Genomic DNA, 25,814 nt, shown 5'->3' with positions numbered 1-25,814 from the left:
TTTTGTACCTGGAAAATAAAAATAACGAGTCTTTATTTATTTATCTATGAAAATATCGACTACTTCCGGAATCTACGTTCAATTTTCAGTTATCGATTCTATTTACATCATGCACCCAATTGCACAAAAATAAAGAAAAAAAAAGATCGGTGCAAAGGTGAACACCGACAAGCTTGACTTTGCCACGTTTCTTTAAACTTTGACCTTTCGACATCGTGCACGATTTCGTTGTCAATACTGAACATTATGTTATTGTTTACTCGATGCCCAGAAAAACATCGAAACTCAATATCAATGGAACAAGTAGTCTGTTCAACCCCTTGTAGCTTACTTAGTATTTGTCATCGATAGGTATCGATAATTTTTAATTTTACGATTAATTATCGTTGCAATTATAATAAGAAGACTACCAATAACACCGTGTACGATAACAAATAGCAGAAATAAATGTACGAAATGCATTTTTCATAGTCACAACACACTTTCAATTCATTTTTTAACATTTTGAACCTTTCTTCGTTCCTTTCTGAAAGTAACATCCTCCCAGATTTTTAATAATATCTTCGTATTTAATTTTCCATTATTATGAGATATTTAAAAAAAACATTCCAAACGTTGAAACACTACTTAGACATACCGTGATCATTGGGAATATATTACTCGCTTGATTTGACTTTTGTAAATGTCTCGAATCGTTGAAAATAATTCACGACCTTTAATAGCGTAACAATTTTGTGATTCTCGCATTTATGAATATTAACCTAGCAAAATTTATTAAACCGTCAATCCTTCGAGAGACTTCACCATTACGAAGTCATCTTCCTCGAATAAATTTGAAGATTTTATGTTCTCGTTGTTTTTTATATTAATACTCGCTAAATGAGATAATAATGTCGCAAAATCGATATCTTGTTCGGTAAAAAAATTCAACGAAAAGTCAAGAGAATGTTTGCAATCGATCTCGTTTACGATACTCGCGAAATTTTAACATTTGTAGTCGCTTTTTGTTAAATCGAGTGAACATTAACGACCAATAATTCGAAATCCCCTATATTTGAAATTCAATTGCGATTTAGTTCGTTTACACTACGCTGTCTCTTCTCCCATTCACGTAAAATTTATTTCTCTTGATAAAAATGCACACGAGATCGTTGTTCTTGCGAATATTTCCTACCACTTTTAATCGATATTCAATTACGCATAATTATACCGCAATAGGAGATCGAGGGCGAATTTGTTATAAAGGATACGCCAGAATGGCCCGCTTTCGAGGCTTGTCTTTGTTATTATAATTGTAACGTCGAAAACAATCGACGCGTCGAATCACGAATCCACTAAATGACGATATAATACGTGTCTCGTTAACCATTGATTAAAATTAATGAAAGGTTCGACTCTTAATTACATTTAGCACGTATCGTGCTCGTGCATCTCTGACACTTTTCACTAATACGATTCACGAGTAAACAAATGTTCAAATTATCAAGACGAAACGCAATTAATTGCGAAACTTGCTGAAAAACGTCGATGAATTTTGTTTACGAACAACAAAAACGATAAACGATTTGTGTTATTTAATTCTAATTAAAAATATCGTCAGTAAGTAACGATAAGTTATCGGTAACGTGCAGATAAGTTTCGATCTATCGATGATGTTAGGATGTCGATTCTGCACTGATGTGAATCGATGAAATTATTACACTGCACTTTGCAATTCAGGAAGGAAACGTAATTTGTAGATTCTGTTTGGAATCTGGTTCTAATTTTACATGAAAAAAATATTTTATCCGAAGAAGGAAGTAACGAGCTCGTTTTACGTAACCGTTTAATCATCGTTAAATGTGCTCGTAAATTATAGTAAAACGTCTTCGAAATAGCCATATCGTATCAAGTTAATCGTTTGAAATGACACGTGTCCATTCTTTGTGTCACTTTTATTAAAAACGCATATATTATGAATCCTTGCACCGCGAGCCTCTTGGTAGGAGAACTGTTCAATGAAATCGATAACTATAACATAGTTTAATTCATAAAGTGTTACAAAACAGAAACCTAATTGCGTGTTTATTGACTTCGTTACGATTTGAAACGAGACGAGTAAAAGTGTATAGTGGTACACACCACGGTTTATCGATCATTTTCATTGAACGTGTTTAACAACATTTATTGTAACTCGATATGAATCCTAAACAATAACAGTATTTTTCATTGAAACTTATCAGGTTGCTTGTCACTCGATACGATAAGTGCATACAATTCGTTGCATCACAATTTAAAGTCTATATTAATATGCAAGGTTTATCTAAAGTTTATGCGTACTTTGGCGAAGTAGATGACATTTTAAACAGACTCCTTAACGATGTATTTGCAAGTATATTTTTCTACTCTATTAAATCAGGCTTGAATCAAGGTTAAACTTTTTATTACTTTCTACACGTGCCCTCACAAATCAGGATCTGATTTATGCATTTTTTTTTAATGTCTGTCTTTAATGTCACGAAAATATATTTTTGTAAATCCATCGTGAATTACGAGTCTCGAACGACAGGTATAAAAGTAGTAAATGCAATTTTTATACATTGCAGATACTTTGTACAAATGCTTTCGTACAAAGATACACACGTATGAGTGTAACGCTCGAAAATGCATTTGAAATTTGCTGCATTTCACAAAAACGAGCTAAAACACTCGAGACACCTTGAACTCTGGTAAGAACTTTATGGCGTCAAAAAATGGTCATAACGCGTACGTTTATGGTGTTCTGACGAGCCTATAAACTTAAACGATTTGCATGAACGTTCAGTACCTTATGTTACTTGTTTTGGAATTATAAATATACGATGGGTGGTAATACTTTATGAATTATGCAAAAGATCGCTTCGTTCGTTTAACACAAAAATTGTCCACGTTCTAAAAAGTAGAACAATAAAACCTAAACAATAGTTCGAGTGACTTAGATAAGGTTCAACTACGAATTATAGCAATTTTTTGCAATATCTCAACGCAAATCTTTCACAGTATATATAAAGATTCATATATCGTATTTATATTTTGTTTCTGAAAGAAACAATTGTTGTCTGAAAGAACTCGCCTCGTTAATAGTAGATAAATGTAAATCGCGATACGAATCGTATAAAATTAGCAAAACATTGTTTCTTCAACAGTGACATGCATCAAAGAACCGTGTAAGACACGATGGAGAGAAAAAATTAGTCGATACAATTTTATATGAGCATTGAATCAGAGCTGCAATTATATCGTGTTTCATACCATTAATTACATACAAATAAAGCCACTCTATGCGTGAATAATTTTCTATATGGCTGGGAAGGACTACGTAAATCGTCACAAATTGCATTTAATAGGTGCGTTCTATACAAAGGTGAACGAGTAAAAATCGCGAAAAAATTGTGATCAAGGAAGAAGTAATTATTCCTCGACAAAACAAAACAAAAGTAGGTTGGTCGGTGTGGTTGATTAATGAACAGAGAAGGTCTTATTTATATCACGAATGTAATGTGCGAGATGATTGTTCGAAAGGACTCGAAAGAAGTTAAAAAAAAAAAAAAAAAGAACAGAAGCAAAGTTAAAATTAATCTCTCGTAAACTCGTTGATTTACGAACTTTCTTGAGTATTGTCACAAAAGAAAAGTCTTTCGATTCGTATTTTAATTTAATTCGTTTTCGAAAGACGAAACGGTAAAACGAAATAAATGAAACCTGTTCAACGAAAAGAAGAAAGAGTTCGTCGAAGGTGTGCAATAACATCGTGTAAAGCACATTGTTGCGTTGACGAGGGATCGATAAAAATTTACACCAGATAACGAAACTGAACGAAATTGTATTTCAAAAGAAGAAAAAGAAAATTGATCGCCAAAACAGTCTCGTTTATGTCCATCGATGCGTCACTTTCGATGCAAAACGATACGTGTGCATCGTAATTAAATTTAATTTGAAAATTTATCGTTTAGATGACCATGGTCGGGTTGTGTCTCCTTTAAAAGGAGTCACGAACTGAGATGAATACAGCACCGAGCAAAAAGTCGATGACAATGAACCGAAAACGGGCGATGGCTTAAAATTTATTTGCATACAAACACGGTAAAATCTTTTCGGAATTTACCAGCCTTGAATTTTACATTACGCGAAAGTTTCTCTGGTCCGAAACTGGTCGATGTAATTGTCTGGAAACTTACTTTTCATTTCGCGGATTTCTCCAAACCTATCATTCGACCTCATTTCAAACTGATAACACACCACTGTAAAAGTAAAACAGAAATGAAATCTTTCCCAATTCAAGAAACTCTTATGCAAGTACCGAGAGCTGTGCGAGGTAACCGCTTATAAAAACGAGAGTCGGGTAGATTTATTTAACAATTCTTGTAAACGATCGACGAAGACGTATTATTGAAAAATTATACAATTTCGCGGATATTTTAATTAAAACTTTCTTATAGAATGTATTAATCAGCTACCGATATGTGGGCTTGAAATATTCATTTGTATTGTTTCTATTTGCACCGTGAACGCAATGTGTAAAAATGTGTATCGAGTTTCTAAAGTGAATTGAACGATGATAATGTTACAAAAGAATGAAACACGCGTATTAATATGATTTCATAACTTTACGATTCATGAATTCTTTACGCAGAACGTATAAAGAAGGTTGAACGCCTCCGAAACTGGTTACGGTCGTGATTTATTTTTAAGAATTAAGACTTCCTGGCCGCCCAACAGGTATATTGAAAAGTTTTTATACCCATCACTGTATTTGCGAAATATGTGGAAGTAGTTTATACAAAAAATAAATATCGATACTATGTAAATTGGCTTCTGGTCCGTTTGAACTTATAATTCTTTTCGTGCAATTTATGCACGACCCATATGCCACGTTCGGTTATTTTTCGATACTTCCTTGAGTGCTAGCGAACCGCATAAAATACCTCGTATCGCGTACCCTGGATCGTTCTCAATTAACGTAGATGTATATCTTTAGCCTTCGAAACGACGATTTTTAAACTTCTCGAGCTATTTCGAAACAACGCGATCATTAATCACGTTACCGTCGCTCTTTCGTGTCAGTTGTTGCCCTCGGTTGCATTAAACTTGAATAAAGACTGACCGAATGTGCACAGTAATCTTCAAATCGTTTATTTCTTGACCTCTTCGTAAAGAAAATCAATTCTTGCGCGTAACATTGCACAATTGTACTCCCAGAAACGTACTCGTCTATTCGAACTTCAAATAACTTTGCTCGATGTAACAGAAAACTTGAAAACATTGATATTTTTTTCAAAATGTAACATTTCGATATGTATTAAAAGTTTTCTGTGAAAGCTGAAAGAAATATCATTCCAAGTATTATAAATTATAATAAACGTATGAAAATTTTCAATTAGTAACTTTTTCTTGGCTCGAAAATTGACGATTCTTTTAAACGAAGATTTATAAAAGACGTAAAGCACGCAACTTTGTACAAGCATTTTTCTGCGAAAGGTTATTGTTCCAAATATTATATTTATTATACATATGCATATTTCCAAATGGCAGCTTCTTTTGGCTCGAAAATTGACGTTTCTTTCAAACGAAGAATCGTAAATGACCCTCCAGCCAATAGATTCAAAGTGTTTTTCTTTTGCTACGTAATAATCGCGCATATATACTTCCAGTACGATTCCGAACGAAGTCAACAAAAAGATCCGAGATCACAAAACAAAATTACAATTCAATCGAGTAGGCGTTCTGTATTATGACTTGTTGACAAATGCATTTACGATCTGTGTGCAGATACTTAATTAAAACTGAATCAGGAAAAAAGTTCGAACGATATTATTCGGTACAAAATTGCTCGAGTGTTTTTGCTGAGTGACTGTGCAATAACAAGACGAACAGGTATAGTAATTACGACACGAGAATCGGGGAAAACTGTCGTCGAATTGTCATCGAATTTGACATTTAGAAATTTATGCACAAAAATAAAATATAGAAGTTCTTTCGATGTTTCGACCAATAATTTTCGTACAAGATAAATTTGTCCTCCTCGATTAGGGAGTGGTTAAAAAATTCACTTCCTGTAACTAAATGCGACACTTAATTACATTGATGACAGATCAAATGCATTACGAAACTGTTCAACGTGAAATCAATTCATAATGTCGTCAACGAACTATTATATAGTTCGAGTCGTTGTTTTTAAACAATTAAATTGTTTTTCACGTCGTTTGTAACCACGCAACAGTGTATACCTGAAACACGCAATTAGAATATTTCGTACAAGAGAAACAACATTTGAAGTACAATTTGAAACGTAACAAAAAGGTAAACAACACGTTAAATACTCTTTAACGATCGAAGGAGCTCGATCGTGGAAGATTGTAAAAGTTTGTAAAAACGAAGCTCCCCAAGTGGCAGGTTAATATACAATAATTGATTGAAATCGGTATAATTACGCTGAGAAAAAGTAACTAAAATATATGCGACCGTGCTCGCCGTAATGCAAAGTCATCGTCTTGTAAAATCACAAAGTGTGAAATGGATCTAAAATGTTTCCGGTAAACAAACATTTTAATTGCCACGCGTGTAATACAAATTTCAAACGAATGATTCGAACAAAAAATATCTCTTTACTATTAAACTTTGTATCGACTACATTTAGTTAATGCGCAAATTTATTACTCAGATACAATTCAAAACTCTTTTAATGAACATCTAAAGTAGGTTTGGATTGGGTTTGGGTTAAATCTTCTGGGTTAAGTTTGGATCGAGCCTGTGTCAAGTGTGAATTAGTTCTGAATATATACAATTACACATAGTTTACCAAATCCAAATCAACTAAGTTGTTCCATAAGTTTTATCAAACGACTAACAATTTATCTCAATATTTAACAATATTTTCCAATATTTCTCTCGTATACCAAAATTTAACAAAATCAAGCCAAAACATACTCAAACCCCACAAATAGGGAATTTCCGTCACGCAGGAAATCAATATCGAAAACTTACCAATATGTACCACACGTAACAACTATAAACCAGTTCGAAGCGTTACCATGACAGAATAATAATCGTAACCTGTAATTAACCATAACTATCAATTTACCGCCACGTCCACTCCTTAACCCCCGCCTCGTTCAAATGTACGAAACCTCGAAGACAGAGTTACGTGTAACCTGGTGTCAGTCATCGGGTCTCGATCGATATTCGATCGACCTTTGATCGTTCGAAACGATCGACGAACCACAATTGTCTCGCTACCAGGTGATCATCCGATCCTCCACCTAGAACTAGCGATCTCGTCCCAGCGGTGGTGGGGCACCGATTCCGTTTACCGATTGGTCATTGGTCCACGTGCTGCGTACCCACGATCGTCGAGGCGAAACACGCAAGGTGGGGGTTACTGCAACGACTCTAACACATTTTTTGAAAGTATTTTCATCACTTTTGCACGGAAGCGCACCGCGTACGCACCGAGAAGAAAGTTCGCTCGTCGAGACGGGAACGATCGTCGGTCGACGATACGATCATTTTCTTTCTTTCCCGCCAATTCATGTAGCGTTCGGAAAAAAAAAATTATCGTCCGTGCGGAACGTCGATCGGTACACCAAGCTTCTCTCGAGTGTATACACGTGTATATACATATACATATACACGGTCCGGTGATAGAGTACGTATCGGAATCGTATCACGGAGCCGTGGATTCGGTAGGTGCTCGAGAATCGTCGGTACATTTAACAACGTGGCGGTCCACGAAGTTTGTCGTACGAAGTGTCGCGCGAACGGTATACCCTCGACATCGAGCCGCGACCAACGATAAATAAACTAAGTTCAGCGACTTTGGGATTCCTAGATCGGTTCCACGCATGGTGCCGACGAAGCACCGATCCCGTCTGGCTACAGTTTCATTCCGTAAACAGTAATACCGGCAAACCCGTTCCGTTTCGCGCGAGTTCTCTGTGCCAAAACACACCGCTGTTAACGTAACCGTTTTCGTAATAACGAACGCCAAGTGAATTCCCTCGTCGTGCGTACGTGTATATTTCGCGTGTACGTCGCCAACGTCCCCGCGTCTCGATCGTTCTCCACACGGTTAGACGGTAAACGGTGCGAGTGAAGTGTCACCATGAAGGACTTCATGATGATATGGTGCAGCTTCACCGGTCGTCCTTACTCGTCGGTGACCGCCAATCAAAATCAAACCGAGACCAACGAATCGGAGGAGACGACGATCAATAGAAAGACGAATAGCCTTAGGAGAAAGTCCTCGGTCGTCGTGAACCGCTTCTTCAATGCTACATTGCCGGTGCATTCGGACGGCAGACCGAAATGGTCTAGAAGTGAGTAACTATTAACGATGATTGTACCGTCTACCAGTCACAATGGATAAACAAAGAGTTCTCGAGACCACGATCGTCTTACTTGTATACGTAGGATTGTTTCTACGGTTGTTTTTTTCGTTTTGAGAACGGTTTCTTTCATTTGTCGCGAGTCAGAGTCGATGATACAGTAACGTTGTACATATACGTATTGTATACGTTTAGAAACGTTTTCTTGATTTTTTTAATATTTTCTTTTCTTCGATACTAACATTTCCTTCGATTTACTGAGAATGGGGAATATAAAATGACGGGAACAAGAATTTTTGATAGTTTCTATTTTTATTTTTTCCACTTTGAGAATGTTTTCTTTCATTTATCGCGAATCAGAGTCGAGGATAAAGTAACGTTATACACACACGTATCGTATACGCTTGCAAACGTTTCTCGAAGCACGTTATCGATACAATTTCTGTGATTATTTTCTTGATGCTTTTTAAACTTTCTTTTCTTCGATACTACTCTTCTTATGGTGTTAACAATATATAAAAACTGTGATTAGTTTCTCTGTTTTCGAGATACAATTTCCATTTAATTCTCGTGGATAAAAGTTAACTAACGAAACGACACGCGTTGCAAATAATACATTCTTCCTTTTCGAAATATCACACCCTTCGGAATTCTCACGGATCGGAGTTGAAAATTATGCGACAGGCTCCGATAATTCATTCGGGAAAAAAACGGTTTAAGTAATTCGCTAATCGAATAAATAACCGCGGCGATAAATGTACATTCATTGGTCGTAAAGAAATTTATAGCACGTCGTTCGTATACGTCACTTATTGCTTTATTTATGATTTCTCGGTATTCGAGGAACGGATGAGCGACCTATTATCCGAAGTCGATTGGCTCGATAGCGTTCTCCAAAATGATTCCTAGGTATACGCGTTCCTGGTAATTGTAAACAAGCCTGAGTCCTGTGCCAATGTCAATGGCAATTTGCGCACAATTTTCCCAAGATAAACTGGTTTTACGGAGACACCGGTGTTAATAACATTGAATCACAATATTCGCACGATTCTGTACGCATGAACGAATACGGAATTTCGAATCGAGGTGTTCAATGAAAATCAACGTTCGAAGATGCTCAAAAATTCTACCCGCGCGAACGTTGCACGTGTACTCTCGAAACGCAACAATTTCGAACGATGCACCCGACGAATCGATGCACTCGCTGCAAATTGCACAACGCGGATACGAAATTCGATACATTTTCTTACGCGTGGATCACCATCCATGGCCGAAATATACGGGAACGATCGTTAATTACTTCCTGGTACCAGGCCTGTGAAACACTGCAATAACTTTTTAAGAAGTTCGCTCCAATTATTGCAGGAAATTGTAGAAAAATCGCGCATTCGCCGATAACGTTACGTAGAAATTTCACAAGACGGAATCGTGGTACAAAACGCGTTCATTGCTTCGCGGTTGTGTCCGCATTATGTAAATTTATAGAAGTTTTTACGCTCGTTTTCTTCTTACTTTCGCATCGTTGAGTTTGCAACTTTTTTTCCCCCGCCCCGCCCGTTGAAGCTTCGTGTGCGCGCTGCTAACGAGAAACGAAAGTGTTGTTGATATTTAAACGACACTTCCAATGAATAGACAAGCGACACGAAAATCAATCGCGGTGCGTACTCGATGAAAATTCTAATTTCTTTTCGCCTTGTGGAAAAATGATCGATAGGAATCAAATTTTTGCAACATCGAACAATTGGAAAAAGGTGATCGAGTCGAGTCTATCGCGGATTGCGTTTGTAAAAAAATTAAGGACGCAACGACGTTTCGTCTGTTCGCTGACCTAGAAATTTCTCGAGCGAAAGCAAAATACATGTATCGCGATTATTCAACGTTATTAGATTAACGGATATTTAATTGCCAATTAGCGTTTGGGACCAGTACGAAATGTACGAGATTCGTCTATTGACCGCGATAACGTCGAATTTATCAATGAATTAACTTTTCTATCGCCCTCTGCTAAATTCCCGTGTCAAATGTCAATGATGTCTCCCATGTTCGTCAATTATTTCGTAAATAGATAGCGGCGCGTGTATTTATTACCGCTGCAAAATAAACAAGAAAACCGCGACCTATTTCCACCCGTACAATGAGCTAAATTTATCGCGTATCACGTATTTGTGTACATTTACATAATTGTATTTCGATAAAAGTAATTAACTCGCCCGCGGAAGATCGCAAACTGTACATCGTCGATCAATCGAGTCACGAGCGTTCGGCTTGAGACAAAGCCTCGTTTGTGTTGCACGATTCAGGGGAAATTGAAATGAATTACGGCAGGAAAAACCAATACGAAACCGATGTAAAATAAAATTACACTATCGACGAAACAATACAACAATGATTACATCATAACAATTCCCTCTATTGTTCACGTACTCGAAATTAAAGTAAACGCGTGAAAGAGAAGTGTCTCATTTTATCGAAGAAAATTCTACGTACGATTTGCTATATAATTATTATATTGAGTTGTTCGGAAAGTCATTTCGTTTTTTTTTTTTTTGGTGAAAATGAAACACGATTTTTTTAGAATGTATAAACGTTTTATTGAATTATATATTCTCCATTTTGGAAAAAGAAATTACTTTCCGAACAACTCGATACAATAACGTACGATGGTTTTCAATCAAATTTGAATCAATTTAAAGAATTATTCAAAACGATTGAATGAACATCTCAATCCTTCGATGCACAAATAATATTAATTTAATCATCGATGCAAACGATTAAGCATATTCGATTATAAAATTACTATCGTGTGAGAAGTGTATATTTGAATTTCATTAAAGGATCGTTGGAAACAAAAATTCATATATTTGAACTCTGTGTGACAATTGGTCGCCGTTCGGTTTCGAATGTTTGTTTTTCTATGAAATCTCGCGTCGACGACCAACGAAACAATTACGATACCTTCTCCGTGACAACAAAGGAAAAAGTAAGGAGAGTATACCCGTCTCCATATGAAGCATTCAATGGAGTAATAAATAAGCGACACGCGTAGTTCATGCTAATAACGATCATCCTTCCTGGACACACACGTGTCGGTGAATCGTAAGACCGTCATCAAATCCTCGAATATGAAAAGCTTCCTTCCTCGTACAATACCGGAAACCAGTATTTCAGCAATACTAATTAAGAGAGGATCTCGTAATGGGACACTCGATCGCACTTAAATGCGCGACACAAAAGTCCCGGAGATACGTGAACAAATTTACGCGAACAATAACAGGGCGGTAACGATTTTTGTTCCAAGAAATCGTACCACCTGTTACGATACTTAACAGGAATCACGATTGTTAACGAACGAATGAATTACCGAACCGCGAGTACGTAAACGTTCGAAATTGAAAGAAAACGAACGAATCGATTTAATTCGAGCGAATAACAAACACGGAACGTTAACTCGTCACGGTCGATAAAAATTAGATCGAATAAGTCCAATCGACTAACGAACTTTAGATTCTCGATGTAACGATAAACGGAGATTATAAACGTCGGTTTCGTTGTATACTCGCAATAAGTAGAAATTTTCCGCGCGTACGAAATATTCGAATATTCATCGGCGCGAAATTTATTCCACTATACAGAGGGCGATAACGATAATCGAAATGTGAGCGAACATCGATGGAATACGTATCGTGTGAAAACAGAAACGCACGCCAGGTCTACATTCCACATTCGAAACGTTTTGTTGCCTATTCGTAACAGGTACATCTTTAATCGATGGCACGATACACACACGGAATGTATTAACATATATATTTGCGACAATATTCGAGATGAGTCACTCGATCAAAATCAGACAGTGAACTGTTAGCACGAATGGCCCAAAGACCTCGTTAATTACGAACGTTGCACCGTATCTTCGCGATTGCGAATGTACGATACAAACGATCGTGTTATTTTATCAGAGACGAGCTGAATTCGATTGAAACAAATGCAGCGGTTGCTCGATCGAACGGTTAAATTTTCATTCGTAGCGTTCCAAAATTGAAATTTCTAATAAGTGCAACGGTTGCTCGATCGAACGATTAAATTTTCGTTCGTAGCGTTCCAAAATTGAAATTTTTATTTATAAGTGCAACGGTTGCTCGATCGAACGATTAAATTTTCGTTCGTAGCGTTCCAAAATTGAAATTTTTATCTATAAGTGCAACGTTTGCTCGATCGAACGGTTAAATTTTCGTTCGTAGCGTTCCAAAATTGAAATTTTTATCTATAAGTGCAACGTTTGCTCGATCGAACGGTTAAATTTTCGTTCGTAGCGTTCCAAAATTGAAATTTTTATTTATAAGTGCAACGGTTGCTCGGTCGTACGATTAAATTTTCGTTCGTAGCGTTCCAAAATTGAAATTTTTATTTATAAGTGCAACGGTTGCTCGATCGAACGGTTAAATTTTCGTTCGTAGCGTTCCAAAATTGAAATTTTTATTTATAAGTGCAACGGTTGCTCGGTCGAACGATTAAACTTTCGTTCGTAGCGTTCCAAAATTGAAATTTTTATTTTTATTCGACGAGTTAAAGTTAAAAATAAAAGTTATTTTATCTTTTGTTCCTTGCTCGAAAATTGTATCTGCATAAAACGTTTACTCGTCTGTGATACCTTATAGAACATTGAAAAGACTAGAAAAAATTATAAATAATACCAGGACGCTCCTTTGAATTAATATGGTTTCTTTTTAACGTTCTTTAAAACAGTTCGGAAACCAGAGAATTAAAAATACGTAAACTTTCGTCTTTGATGAAAATATACCGCTCGATTTTAGAAACGCCTGCTTCGGTGTATCGATCAATATTTGTAAACGATATTTATACTGTGTAAACTTCGAATAGGAATATAGAAATAATAGTAAACGATAATGAAATAACACCTACGTTATTGCACAGTAAAATAGTATTTCTTTCGTTTGTAATACTTGATCCTCAAATTATTTTCAATCGTGTATGCACCTGTGTTGCAAAGTTGCATGCAAAATACGTAAAATTACGAAAAGAAATCGCCAATATCCCGAAAGAGTTACATTTGATCGGATTCAAGTAAGAATCACGAGTCTAGAAAATTCTAATATCGTGTTTCCTTTTTACTATAATGAACCGGTTCTCGACGATAAAATCACGGTTTTTATTCCACGAATGATGTCAGTATCACCGCTGTGTAATGACTGTCCAGTTATTCAACGTTATTCTCCCTTCCAACAATAGCTGCGTTTATTTTATGCAATTTTACATAAGTATTGTCTATAAAATCGATCGATCGATTAAACCAGTGTCACATCGATCCGTTCTAAAAACTGGAACTGATCTCGCGTGCGTTTACAGTTCACCGATGATTGCTGTTCCATGTAATGATTTCGCTCGCGATTACTCGCGACCGTATCGAACAATGAATTTCAAAACGTTGAGAGAAACCGGATCTATGGATCTCGTTAATATCCACGGACGAGGATCTCGATCGTCTTAAAAAAAAAAAAAGAAAAAAAAGATTCATTCGCGTTGTTTAACGTTTCGCGAAGTCGCGTGTTCGTTAGGAATAATACTCCGTTTGAAATCGATCCGAAACGAAGCAGATTTCGTTGTCGGAGCGCACCCAACTTGTGCAAGACGTAAGTACGGTGCCCGTTTGAAAATGCCACAGTGAAACTTGGTAATTTGATATTTCATTGGCTGGCATTTGATACGTCGGAATGCTAATCCGGCACAATAACGTGGGAGATTTTTTATTTTACTTTCTTTTCCACCGTGCGAAAGATCAGAGTCCTAAATTCATGTGTGCCCGTCCTGCGGTTCGTCTGCCAACGAAACTGCACTCGATTGCACACACGGTGAACTTTGACACTCGTCCTCGGTCTCTCGGACGGGAAACAAACAACGCGTTGTGCATCGAACGAAGAAATGGTCTCGACGGTTCGCATTTACGATGAAATGGTACACGGAAAGCCCGAGTGAAAGAATTGCTCTCGCGTACTATCATTACGCGAAAATTTCAAAACGCTAACAACGCGTTGTTACGTATCGGGATAAACGTTCGGTACTTATCCTCGCTATTACTATTTTCTGTAATCACTCGGCGTCCTTTGTCGCGGCATGGAATTATCTCTCGTGGAATTATCTCCTACGTTCCATATCGAGACGATCATTTTTGCATCGTACGTTGCACTGCACGTGCTATTTTCGATCGTGCTTTACAATACACCGGTTGGAAACCACGGATATCGAACAACGTTACTTCGTGAAGGAAGAATTATTCGCTGCGCTTTAGGTATACTCGATGTAAGCTTCTCCTCGATTAGGGAAGAACATTTGCGATAAGAGTATCGGTAGCTTTCAAGGTAAAGTCTGGACTGTTGTGTTCAATTGTTAATTTGAGAGAATAATTTTTTTCTTTCGAACGTTTCGAAAATTAATCTCAAGGAAACGGAATCGATGAATTTTTCTTAGAATTTGTTACTTTATGAACACGCTGTAATTTGACTCTTTATTTAGAATACAGTTCCTTCAAAATCAGAGTACGCTCTAATGAGACAGAGCGCTCCAGAAAATGTACCGAATTCTCCACAAGTTTCTCGAGATTCTCATTTAATTTTATTCCCGCAGAATCTTCAGTTCCGAGATTTCCAGGGTTGGAATGGAATCGTGTTAACGCAACAAGATAGTATTTCCCGGTGCTTCTCGCGAAGCTTCGTCTACTTTGCTGTATAATTGTATACATGGACGCAAAAGAGTTCTCACAGTTACTCGAAACGATCTAAGGAAATACAGAAGCGTTCGGTGAACTTATCGTATGAAATTTGTGTTTTTTAACTTTACAATGCAATGATAAGACTGAGAAAATATAGAAACACCCAGTCGCGTTTACTATAATAACATTAATCGAAGGAAAAGCAACGGACGATCGATACTCGTTATAAGATCGCTGCTCGGGACCAAGCAGAGACTTATAACGCGTACGACTCGCGATCTGCTTTATATTGACTTGCTGCGTAAATTATCTGTGCTGTGTCATTCGTACAATCAGTACTTATAAAAAAAATTAACACAACTTTAACATAGAATAACGCATCAAAGAACAGACAAGAATAACAATGGATAATACATAGTTTGAGATAACTACGAATTTGCACAAGTTGTACACAAGTAGACAGAACTTACGCAGCAATCTAATATTTCACCGGTGGCTGTCGACGATCAAAGAAAAGGATAGCGAGTGAAAACGAGTGGGAAAGAATGAAGAGCGGTCGAAGAAAGGGAGAGCGAACGAGAAAGGAAGAAAGAAAAGCAAATCCGAGAGAATGAAAGTGATGCACGTAGATTTCTCGTCCATTCGTTTAAAATCGAACGAAACGTAACTTTTGAATCGTTCCACGACGATTTGACCGCTTCTTACACACGCAATGAGCCATTAAAGACAACGGTATGCCCCGTTTCGTATAAACGAGCGAGGCTCACTTATCGTAATTAAAAATTATTCAAATCATTATCGTACTCGATAATATTTTTATCAGAGAAATTGATACGTTAATACGAGCATATATTTATTCAAATATGTTAAAGTAAATTTATAATTCTTAACATAAAATGTTCCTGTCTTGCCTGTATACGGAGCCACTATAATAATTAGGGCTATTTTTAGAAAACCCGTTTCAGCGTAGTTGCAATACGTATAATATTGGATCGGTCGGTGAGTTCGTACGGTTTTTACTTAAATTGTGCAATAATCGTTGTTTCCTTTTTTTATTCGGTTGTTTACGTATCAATTCCAATAAATTAATATTTAATCGAGTTAATGAAAATAATTACTGTCGACCGAGGAAAATCTGAAAGCTCTTACGCGTAATGATCCATGACAATCGTCACGGGAAAAAGTTGTTAATAATGGAGGAGAATAAATTGTAAATTAACACGTACGCTACCAGACTCCGAGAAGACAATCTTGCACCACGGCCAAGTGAGCTTTTTGCGAGAATATCCGTTTTTACATCCCGTAATTATCTTTAGACCAAGGATATCTTACGTCTATTTTATTGTTTTTCACCTCGACAATAGTGTTCATTTACAAATTTATCGCAATGCGTTATCGTAATCTCGTAAAGAACACGAGCTCGGATACAAGACACCTAACCTGGCATATACGTGTCGATGGTAGCGAACGTGTTAAATTGTATGTACTTGAAAAAGCAACTTGAACGTTTCACTTTCGATGAAACATGTACGAAACAGACCCGATACGAAACAGAATACGCATTCAATCGAAAAATCACGAACACGACCCCAATTCAAATCTTACACCATAATCAAGTGCGCTTTTTGTTAAAATACATTTATTTTATAGTCTTTTTACCTCTCAACACTATTTATTTACAAATTTATCGCAAAACGTTACCCTAAACTCGTAAAGAACATACACCGCGATCAGCTCGGATACAAGAAACCTAACCTGGCATATACGCGGCGGTGGTAGCGAACGTGTTAAATTGTATGTACTTGAAAAAGCAACTTGAACGTTTCACTTTCGATGAAACATGTACGAAACAGACCCGATACGAAACAGAATACGCATTCAATCGAAAAATCACGAACACGACCCCAATTCAAATCTTACACCATAATCAAGTGTGCTTTTTGTTAAAATACATTTATTTTATAGTCTTTTTACCTCTCAACACTATTTATTTACAAATTTATCGCAAAACGTTACCCTAAACTCGTAAAGAACATACACCGCGATCAGCTCGGATACAAGAAACCTAACCTGGCATATACGCGGCGGTGGTAGCGAACGTGTTAAATTGTATATACTTGAAAAAACAACTTGAACGTTTCACTTTCGATGAAACGTGTACGAAACAGACCCGATACGAAACAGAATACGTATTCAATCGAAAAATCACGAACACGACCCCAATTCAAATCTTACACCATAATCAAGTGCGCCTTTGTTAAAATACATTTATTTTATAATCTTTTTACCTCTCAACACTATTTATTTACAAATTTATCGCAAAACGTTACCCTAAACTCGTAAAGAACATACACCGCGATCAGCTCGGATACAAGAAACCTAACCTGGCATATACGCGGCGATGGTAGCGAACGTGTTAAATTGTATGTACTTGAAAAAGCAACTTGAACGTTTCACTTTCGATGAAACGTGTACGAAACAGACCCGATACGAAACGAAATACGCATACAATCGGAATATCACGAACGCGGGCCCAATCTACGAAAGGTAATCATCGGTGGGCGCAGTATCTCGTGTTTTCGTGTCTCGTTATTACCTGGCGGAGCAGTTCGCCGCGAATTGAAGCTGACATTCCGCAAAACGGTCGCCCTCGTCTCTTAAAAGGCCTCGTCGTGTTCGGGGTTGTGCAAACGGCGCGCACGTGACCATAGTACCTACCACGGCTAGATTTATTTACGTTGCGCAATTTCACGAGCCGACCCGCGTATTAAACAAAAAAGTCCAGACGCCACTGAACGGAACGCGGACAATGCTGAGCGTGGATCGTAGACCGCGGCGGTGGTAGGAGAACGCTGCGTGTCGCGCGTTATGGCAATGCGGCGCGGCGATCCTCAACCCCCCAGACAACACGACGATAAATTGCACACGGTTGCATGTGCAGACGTCCAACGGCCCCGATGCTACAATGCATCTACTTAATGGATACACGCTATCTCCGAGTAACGTGCCACATTAAGTGGAGAACGACCCGAGGTCGTAGACGTTAATGAGTTCGACGGGATTAAATTCAATTTCGGAACTCTCGTCTAGGTTGCTAATCGAGCCGCGACACGGCTCCGATCGATCATCGATTTTAACGAAACTCGATACACGAAGGGAGCTTTCTTCTTTGAAAAATAATACACGAGTATTTGTTTCTTTTCTTCTTTTTTTTTCGTTACTTGATACTGGTACTGATAATTACAATACGCTATTCTTGGAGGATTTTGTTGGTTACTATAAAAAATAATACCAGTTTTTTGTCTAATGTGTTTAATGTTTACACTTTGTAAAAGATAAACGTACCAGTTTTTTGATCAATGTACATTTAGAGGTAAATTGACTTCATCGATAATTCCAAGGCACTATGGCGGATTTTGGTAGTTTTATACTTTATAAAATGTAAACGTTCCAGTTTTTTGTTTAATGAACACTTACAGCTAAATTAACTTAACCGCAGTAATTGTTCGAAGAAAACTTTTTTCTCATTAGGGTGCTGAAGTATGCGCGAGAGGTTAACTTTGAAACGGGAGAGTTCTATAACCGACATAACCTTAAAAAACAGTGGCGAGTACAATGGTCTCCGCGAAACAGTACATTAGACACCGTGTTTTTAGCATTCCAACTGACGAAAAATTATTATTAACGCCAGTGGGGCTAAGATTCCATGGGTGAGAAAATTCACTCTTATTCGTGGGACCTAACCCCTTTAAATTACCATTTGTTACGATTATTTCAATATCGTTTAGCGGACGTGCGAAAGAGGTTAATTACCGATTTTATCGACTCAAAAACCGCCATATTTTTTCCGAGAGTAAATTTATTTTGAAAAGGCCGAGAATTAATTTGTACACCCAATGCATCAATTTTGCAGTAAATTTAAATTAGAAACTGTGTCAACGGAATTGAGATGTATCGTAAAATATACTTTTCCGGAAAATCTAGTTTTTAGAGTACATTGTACGTTACAACGACCTGAAAACTTCTTAATTATCTCAGAATAAAACTAACAGACCCTGTAATCTCTAGGGGCGGTCCTCTTCACGCATAAGGGATGAAAACTACCCTTGAAATTTTAAGCGAACTATCCCATTTTTTTTTTTGCCATGCAACTGTAAAATTCGAACGAAATTTCATCCAAACTCCCGGATGAAATCGTAGAAAATGAAATATTTATACAATAGCACGATAAACATTATAGATTCGAAGTTTTCTCTTATCAATCTCAAGAATTTATTTATTGTGTTGTTCGGAAAGTCGTTTCATTTTTTTGGTGAAAATGAAACACGATTTTTTTAGAGTGTATAAACATTTTATTAAATTGTACATTCTCCATTTTTGAAAACTAAATCACTTTCCGAACGACCTAATAATTTATTTCATTTATTTCAATTTATCCGTTGCTGCTCCCAAGCATACGTACGCTCGCGGAAGACAGACCTCGCGTAACACAAAATTCGTGAAACTATTCGCAGAGTTTGGTGCGACAAAGCTATTGTTAATCCGCGGAGAGATTTGCATACCGTGTTCGACGATTTGGAAATATCGAACAAAACGATGTTGTTTTCGGCGGCGATAATTTTGCAATGTCCCCACCCGCGGACAGGGAGCTGATATTTCACGGATTTAACATCCATAAAAGAGCCGCGATTCCATGGATGTAAAATATAACGACGGGGGGCAAATATGCACTTTCTATTGGATACTGCATTTGCAGTCGCGTCCCGATTACCCGCGTCGGAAAATTATTACCACATCGTGCCGCATTGCCAGCAATCTTGCAATAGTCGAGAGCAAAATGACTCCTTCTACGAAACGTACAAACAACTATTTGTCAATCCTTAATCCCCCTTTGAGATTTCATCGGTTATGCGTACGTATGTATATTTAACCGAAACTCACCGTCCATCGATTTCAAACGCGTGTAAAATTCGCAAATGCACACCAGGGATGCAGAACGATTGCTCGTGGCTTCGCAAAAACGATTCCAGAAGGTACTTCTTTTTGCAGAATGAAAAAAAAAAAGATTACAAAAGCTATCCAACGTCGCTTTTTTGTTCCAGTTACAAAAGTACCTACACTCGGAGACACGCCATCGTTGAATTTCCATCTCGTCGAGGTTCTTTTTTCTTTTATTCAATTATACACACTTGACGAGCTGGACATCTCGTTATCGTTCTTCGTCACTGTAAACACGTGTCGTGGATAATTGTGCAATATTAAAATACGAAATCGTTGCAATGGGGTCCCGATTGAATGTGAACGAAACGATAGATTGTAAAAAGAAGCAAAACTAACTTAAATTTTAGATCCGGATAATTCAACGTCAATCGATACTCTTTTCGAAATAGATTCAAATTGTAGAATAAGGACGCGTGCACATACTCCTGCAATGTTAGTATGCACTAGAAAGTGCATACTGCAAATAACCCCACAAGGAGTGGGGTAGTGAATAAAAAGAAGAACTAAACTAACTTTTCCTTTAATTTTTGTATTATTATACTATTTTTGTGCTATTGAATGTTGCCAGTGAATGTTACTACGAATTATTTAATAATTCATCGAAACATCGTATCAAGGATCTAGAAAAGTATCGTTCGCAAAAAGAGAACTAAACTGACTTTGACTTATATTAATAATCCTTATATATTTTAACAATCCTTATTTTGATAATCCTTATATATTTTAACAATCCTTATTTTGATAATCCTTATATATTTTAACAATCGTCATTTTAATAATCCTTATATATTCTAACAATCCTTATTTTAATAATCCTTGAATTATTTTTCTATTCCAATACTTCGTGTCTAATAGAATCACGAATCGTCCAATGAATCATCGAGACATCCTCGTCCCACGAATCTAAGAGAGTATCGTTCGCGAAATGAGAACTGAACTGACTTTGACTTCGATCCCTGTACTATTTTTCTCTTCGGATGCTTGGTGTCTGGTGGCGTCACGAATTGTTTAATAAATCATCGAGACATCTTCATCTCGCGGATCCCCGCGACAGAATCGATGTTCGCGGGTCGCATTTCCGTGACGCATTCGTATTCCTCGTGATTTACGATGAGATTACTTAACGGTTACCAAAGCAATCGGTTATAACGTTCGTCGTGTCCCGATGAATCAGTGTGGGTGTGTAACACCACGGACTATGACGAGGACCACAATCGCGCAGCACGTGCCGGGTGCAATTCATTCTCCCGGACAGCTTCGAGGAGAAAATGCGCGGGAATCGAGCATAATCCGCATGGATTTGAATACTCAAGATTCAGGAAACCGAGCAGCGAGCTGGCTCGTGTTCAATGCTCGAACAAACCTATTCCTACGTTGGTAAATGTTGCGGCGGTAAGAAAAAAATGGCGTATGCTCGGGCTGTTATTAACCTGGATTCTCTAACAAGATGATTTACGTCGGCGACTTTGATTAACTTTTCTTATACCGAGCCTCTCGGTACTCACGACAGATTGATGATCAAAAGTCGCTACACCGAATCTGATCCATCGAATCAATTAGTACGGTATTTAACCGCACTGTTAACATTGTGAAATATCTTCCGAGTGGCTTTGCAGCGAATTCGTCTTTCGAGGGAACAGTGGAGGAAGAATTCGAGAATGCTAGAAATCACCAAGGATAAGTTTATCGAACACAAAGGAGGTCCTTCGAATCGTCGATCCGAGAAACCAATTTTCGTTCCCAGAAACGCGTAAGGAGCCAATTGGAACGTACTTCGATCGATAAGAAGCCGTTTCGGAGGAAAAAATCGGTTATCGTCGAAACGATAAACCGCGATAGAAATTGGCTTTCTACGGCACTCTCGATACAGAAACGAAGAGATGAAAATGTTAATAACGAAACACTTTGTTGCAACAAAAATAGAAAATCATGCAGATCGTGACGGAAAAGTCCTTCGTTCTTAATCTCGAAGACGATCCAAGGTTTTTTCATAATTCTTGTTCATCAGATCGATAAACAACACGCAGCAAATCTCTGTCATATGTTACATGTCGTTACGATAAATCCATTCCATCAAGAATCTCAATGTCTTCGGTAACCGGAGACGTAAATGCCTCGCGTACGAGGAAATGAAACGGGTGTCTCGTTAATTACCACGTGTCAATGAGTCAATTTTTGCAAAACAAGCCTAAACCGTCGATCGGTGGAGCGTTTCATCGCGTTCCGTTCGTCGTGCCCGGCGGCCGCGATAATTGTCACGGGAAAACATTATACGAATTGTGTGCGTTAATTGCGAGTTCATCAATTATGCAAACGTTCTCCTTGTAAACGTTGTATGGATATCGAGCGATTTATTCAAAACAAATCGAAGGAACCTAGTCATCGGGATTAATGATTTTCAGAGAAATTTCAATGGAAGAATTGACCGAACGCGGAGCGCGCCTTAATCGTAAACTGAAATGAAACAATTAACATAACGCTCGGGAAGAATGCAACTACGTGAGACTCGTTCGAATTGCACAATTAACTCGCGGTATGTGTATCCACCAATCGGTCCAAAGTGAGCGCATATTTCCATCGATATCGTCTAAGTTGTTAAAATCGACGTGGGAGGTTTTTTTTTATTATTTAATCTACCTTCACTTTACCTCCTCTATCAGAATCGTCAAAATTGTTAAAATCGACGTGAAACGAATTTTATTTCATCTATCTTCTCTCTACCTCTTCTGTCAATATCGTCAAAATTGTTAAAATCGACGTGGGACATTTTTCTTGTCTAATCTACCTTCACTCTATCTTTTCTATCAGTATCGTCAAAATTGTTCAAATCGACTTGAAACGAAATTTTCTTTTTTTATTTCATCTATCTTCTCTCTACCCCTTTTGTCAGTATCGTCAAAATTGTTAAAATCGACGTAGGACGTTTTCTTTCATTAATTAATCTACCTTCTCTCTACCTTCTCTAACAGTGTCGTTAAAATTGTTAAAATCAACGTGGCACGTTTTATTGTTTATCGGGTCTACCTTCTCCTAAGATTGGTCCGAGCAATAACACGCGCGCAATCGCTCGAAAGAAGCGAAAAATTCCTGAATCGCGTCGTATACTCGAAATGACGTCAAAAGTCAACGACTCGGTGAATAATTTCCGAAACACGGACTCGTTAAATGTGAAAAATTACAATGTCACGATCGTTCGTAGACCGGATCTAACCCAGACCTAATCCGGAATTCACATAGGTATATTCCAAGTGTGTCGCATGCAAATCTAACGAACTATTCGTGACGTGTTAACATTTCGGAAATGTCCATGCCTCGACGAATAATTCCAAATTCACGTTATTTGAGAAATTAGAATAGAAGGATGATTCGTATGTTTCTATAGCGCGTCTCGTTGGTAGGATCTCGCGATAAATCGAATAACTAACACGTAAACGTTTAACCGGTCGATGAACAACAAGAGGACTTTTTTAAAAATGTTTAAAGCTTTCACGATTGTCTTCCATAGCGATTCGATTTGCAACGATGCTCGACAAAGCAGAAAAAAAACAAATACACACAAAGTTACCCGTCACTGTAACAGTTACACAAGGAGCTTCTTGTAACGATTTACTGCATTATAAAACACTGTGCCGAGATGTCAATAAAATTTTTTATTGGTCGAGTATTCTTATTCGCAAATTTTTATTATCGTTTTTCGCTCGCGCGATTAATACGCATCGAGTGACGAAATGAAGCAGTTTTATAGCTGCTTGTTAACTATTGCGTACGACGTCTTGCTCGCCCAACTTGTTTCCAAGACCGGTATATCTTTAGGTTCACTGAAAAACTTGGTACAAGTTGTGCTAATTCGCTACATTCGAGTTCGTTTGAAATATCATTCGATGCGTCTGATAAATTTTTAACGATAATTGAAAATATCAATTTTAAAACGAACATCTTGATTTTCGTTTCTTTACCTCTGCGAGTCGTTTTTCTAATTTTTCATCTATCTCGTAAACCGATATAAAAATTATTTCTTAATACAGAATAGTATTGTTTAAAATTTATATTCGCAAACATTGCACATAAAATAATCAATATTTCCCTTGGAGGGAACTGATTTAAAATATAACGATAAAAATTCAGTTATTCGTTAATACTTGCACAATTCTACATTCAGCGAATTGAAACTGTATCTTTGTAATTTCAAACGCTTTTAATTCAATTCAAAACTGTTTAAAAATACCAACTAAAATTATTTGTACCTTGGTGAAACGTTTCTATAATATTAATATTTATACGTTCTTGTTTCGCATATTTGTAGCAAAGGAAGCCAGCTATATTTTTGTGTATCTCGTAACACGAAACAGTCTTTTATATTCCAGTTATAAACATACACATTACTTCTCAGTCGATCCTCGTAATTTTAGTCAACGCTGGAAACCTTCCTCGAGATGTCTCGTGATCGTTCTCAGTGTATTAATTATCGCCCACGTTCAATCAATGTCCTTTTTCGATACAGGTATTTTCATACTGATGACTTTGGGTTCGCTCAGCCTCGCCACCGGATGCATTCTGTATGTATTTCAACCGTATGAATTGCTCTTCAAGCTGAAGGTAATATTCGGCGAAGGCGGCGAGGTTTTCGAAATATGGCGGAAACCTGATATCGAGCTTTACCTGAAGGTCTATCTTTTCAATGTGACGAATCACGAGGAATACATGTCTGGCAAGGAAAGCAAACTTAGGTTCCAAGAAAGGGGCCCGTACGTTTACAGGTGAGTGAAGTTCTCCTCTATTCGTCGATATCGATCCTGATTTCCAACGATAGGATTAACATCAGAACCACCAACAGTGAACTTATTACTATTTATATCACATACGTATCTTCGAAGTTGGATGTGTAAAGGGCAAATTAATTTATGAGTACCGTTAAGTTGTCCATTTTGATAATTGTCCATGAATATTGTAGGCAAGGATCCACTGTTAATAATTGAGTAATTTTAGAAAAAAGTTTGAAATAAGTTAAATTGTACCCTTTGGTAGTCTAGTGTTGAACTCTCGACGTGATGTTTTACGATTGCGCGCTCAATTTACGGAGATATCGATCGAGTGATAATTCGTACGAATTACAATTAATTATCGTTTCTATCGAGCGACGCAGTTGCATCGTATTAACTTTTTTTTCAATTTCAGGGAATTGTTAGAGCACAGAAACGTTAAATTCAACAATAACGGCACTGTAACTGCTCTGGTTCATCATCCGTTGACCTACGTACAGGAAATGAGCAATGGAACTGAGGAAGATGTAATGATATTACCGAATATCGCACTATTGGTGAGTGGAATAATTTATTTTAATAAAAATATTTTTTTGCTGATTAAGCTTTAAATAATTATATTACCGAATATCGTACTATTGGTGAGTGGAATAATTGATTTTAATAAAAATATTTTTTTGCTGATTAAGCCTTATATAATTATATTACCGAATATCGCACTATTGGTGAGTGGAATAATTGATTTTAATAAAAATATTTTGTTACTAATTAATCGTTGGATAACGATATTATCGAATATCGCACTATTGGCGAGTGGAATACTTTATTCGAGTGGAATAATTAATAAAAATACTTTTTCCGCTGATTAATCCTTGGAGAACGTATATAAATGTATCCAACTCGTAAATTGTTCGAGTTTGTGCAATCTAGAGCGATCGATAAATGAGAAGTTTTTTCGCGCAAAGTTTAATCTTGCCTGGAAATTTT

At 37.3% G+C, this 25,814-nt stretch overlaps 1 protein-coding gene across 4 annotated transcripts in view; it reads left to right on the top strand.

The window, feature by feature from the left end:
• Positions 1-25,814, top strand: part of LOC143144279 (scavenger receptor class B member 1) — a 52,634-nt gene that overhangs the window by 13,485 nt on the left and 13,335 nt on the right. For 3 of the 4 annotated variants that reach the window (XM_076306539.1, XM_076306540.1, XM_076306541.1), the window contains exons 2-3: positions 24,569-24,824; positions 25,243-25,384. In XM_076306539.1, coding sequence (XP_076162654.1) covers positions 24,569-24,824; positions 25,243-25,384 — 398 coding nt within the window. Of the gene's footprint in view, positions 1-7,428; positions 8,334-24,568; positions 24,825-25,242; positions 25,385-25,814 lie in introns of those variants that run through there. The other variant, XM_076306538.1, reaches the window with a different exon arrangement.

Source organism: Ptiloglossa arizonensis, chromosome 3 (assembly GCF_051014685.1).
Source record: "Ptiloglossa arizonensis isolate GNS036 chromosome 3, iyPtiAriz1_principal, whole genome shotgun sequence".
Taxonomy (NCBI): Eukaryota; Metazoa; Arthropoda; class Insecta; order Hymenoptera; family Colletidae; genus Ptiloglossa; species Ptiloglossa arizonensis.
Note: the sequence above shows the minus strand (reverse complement) of the source record. Positions and strands in the feature narration are given on the sequence as shown.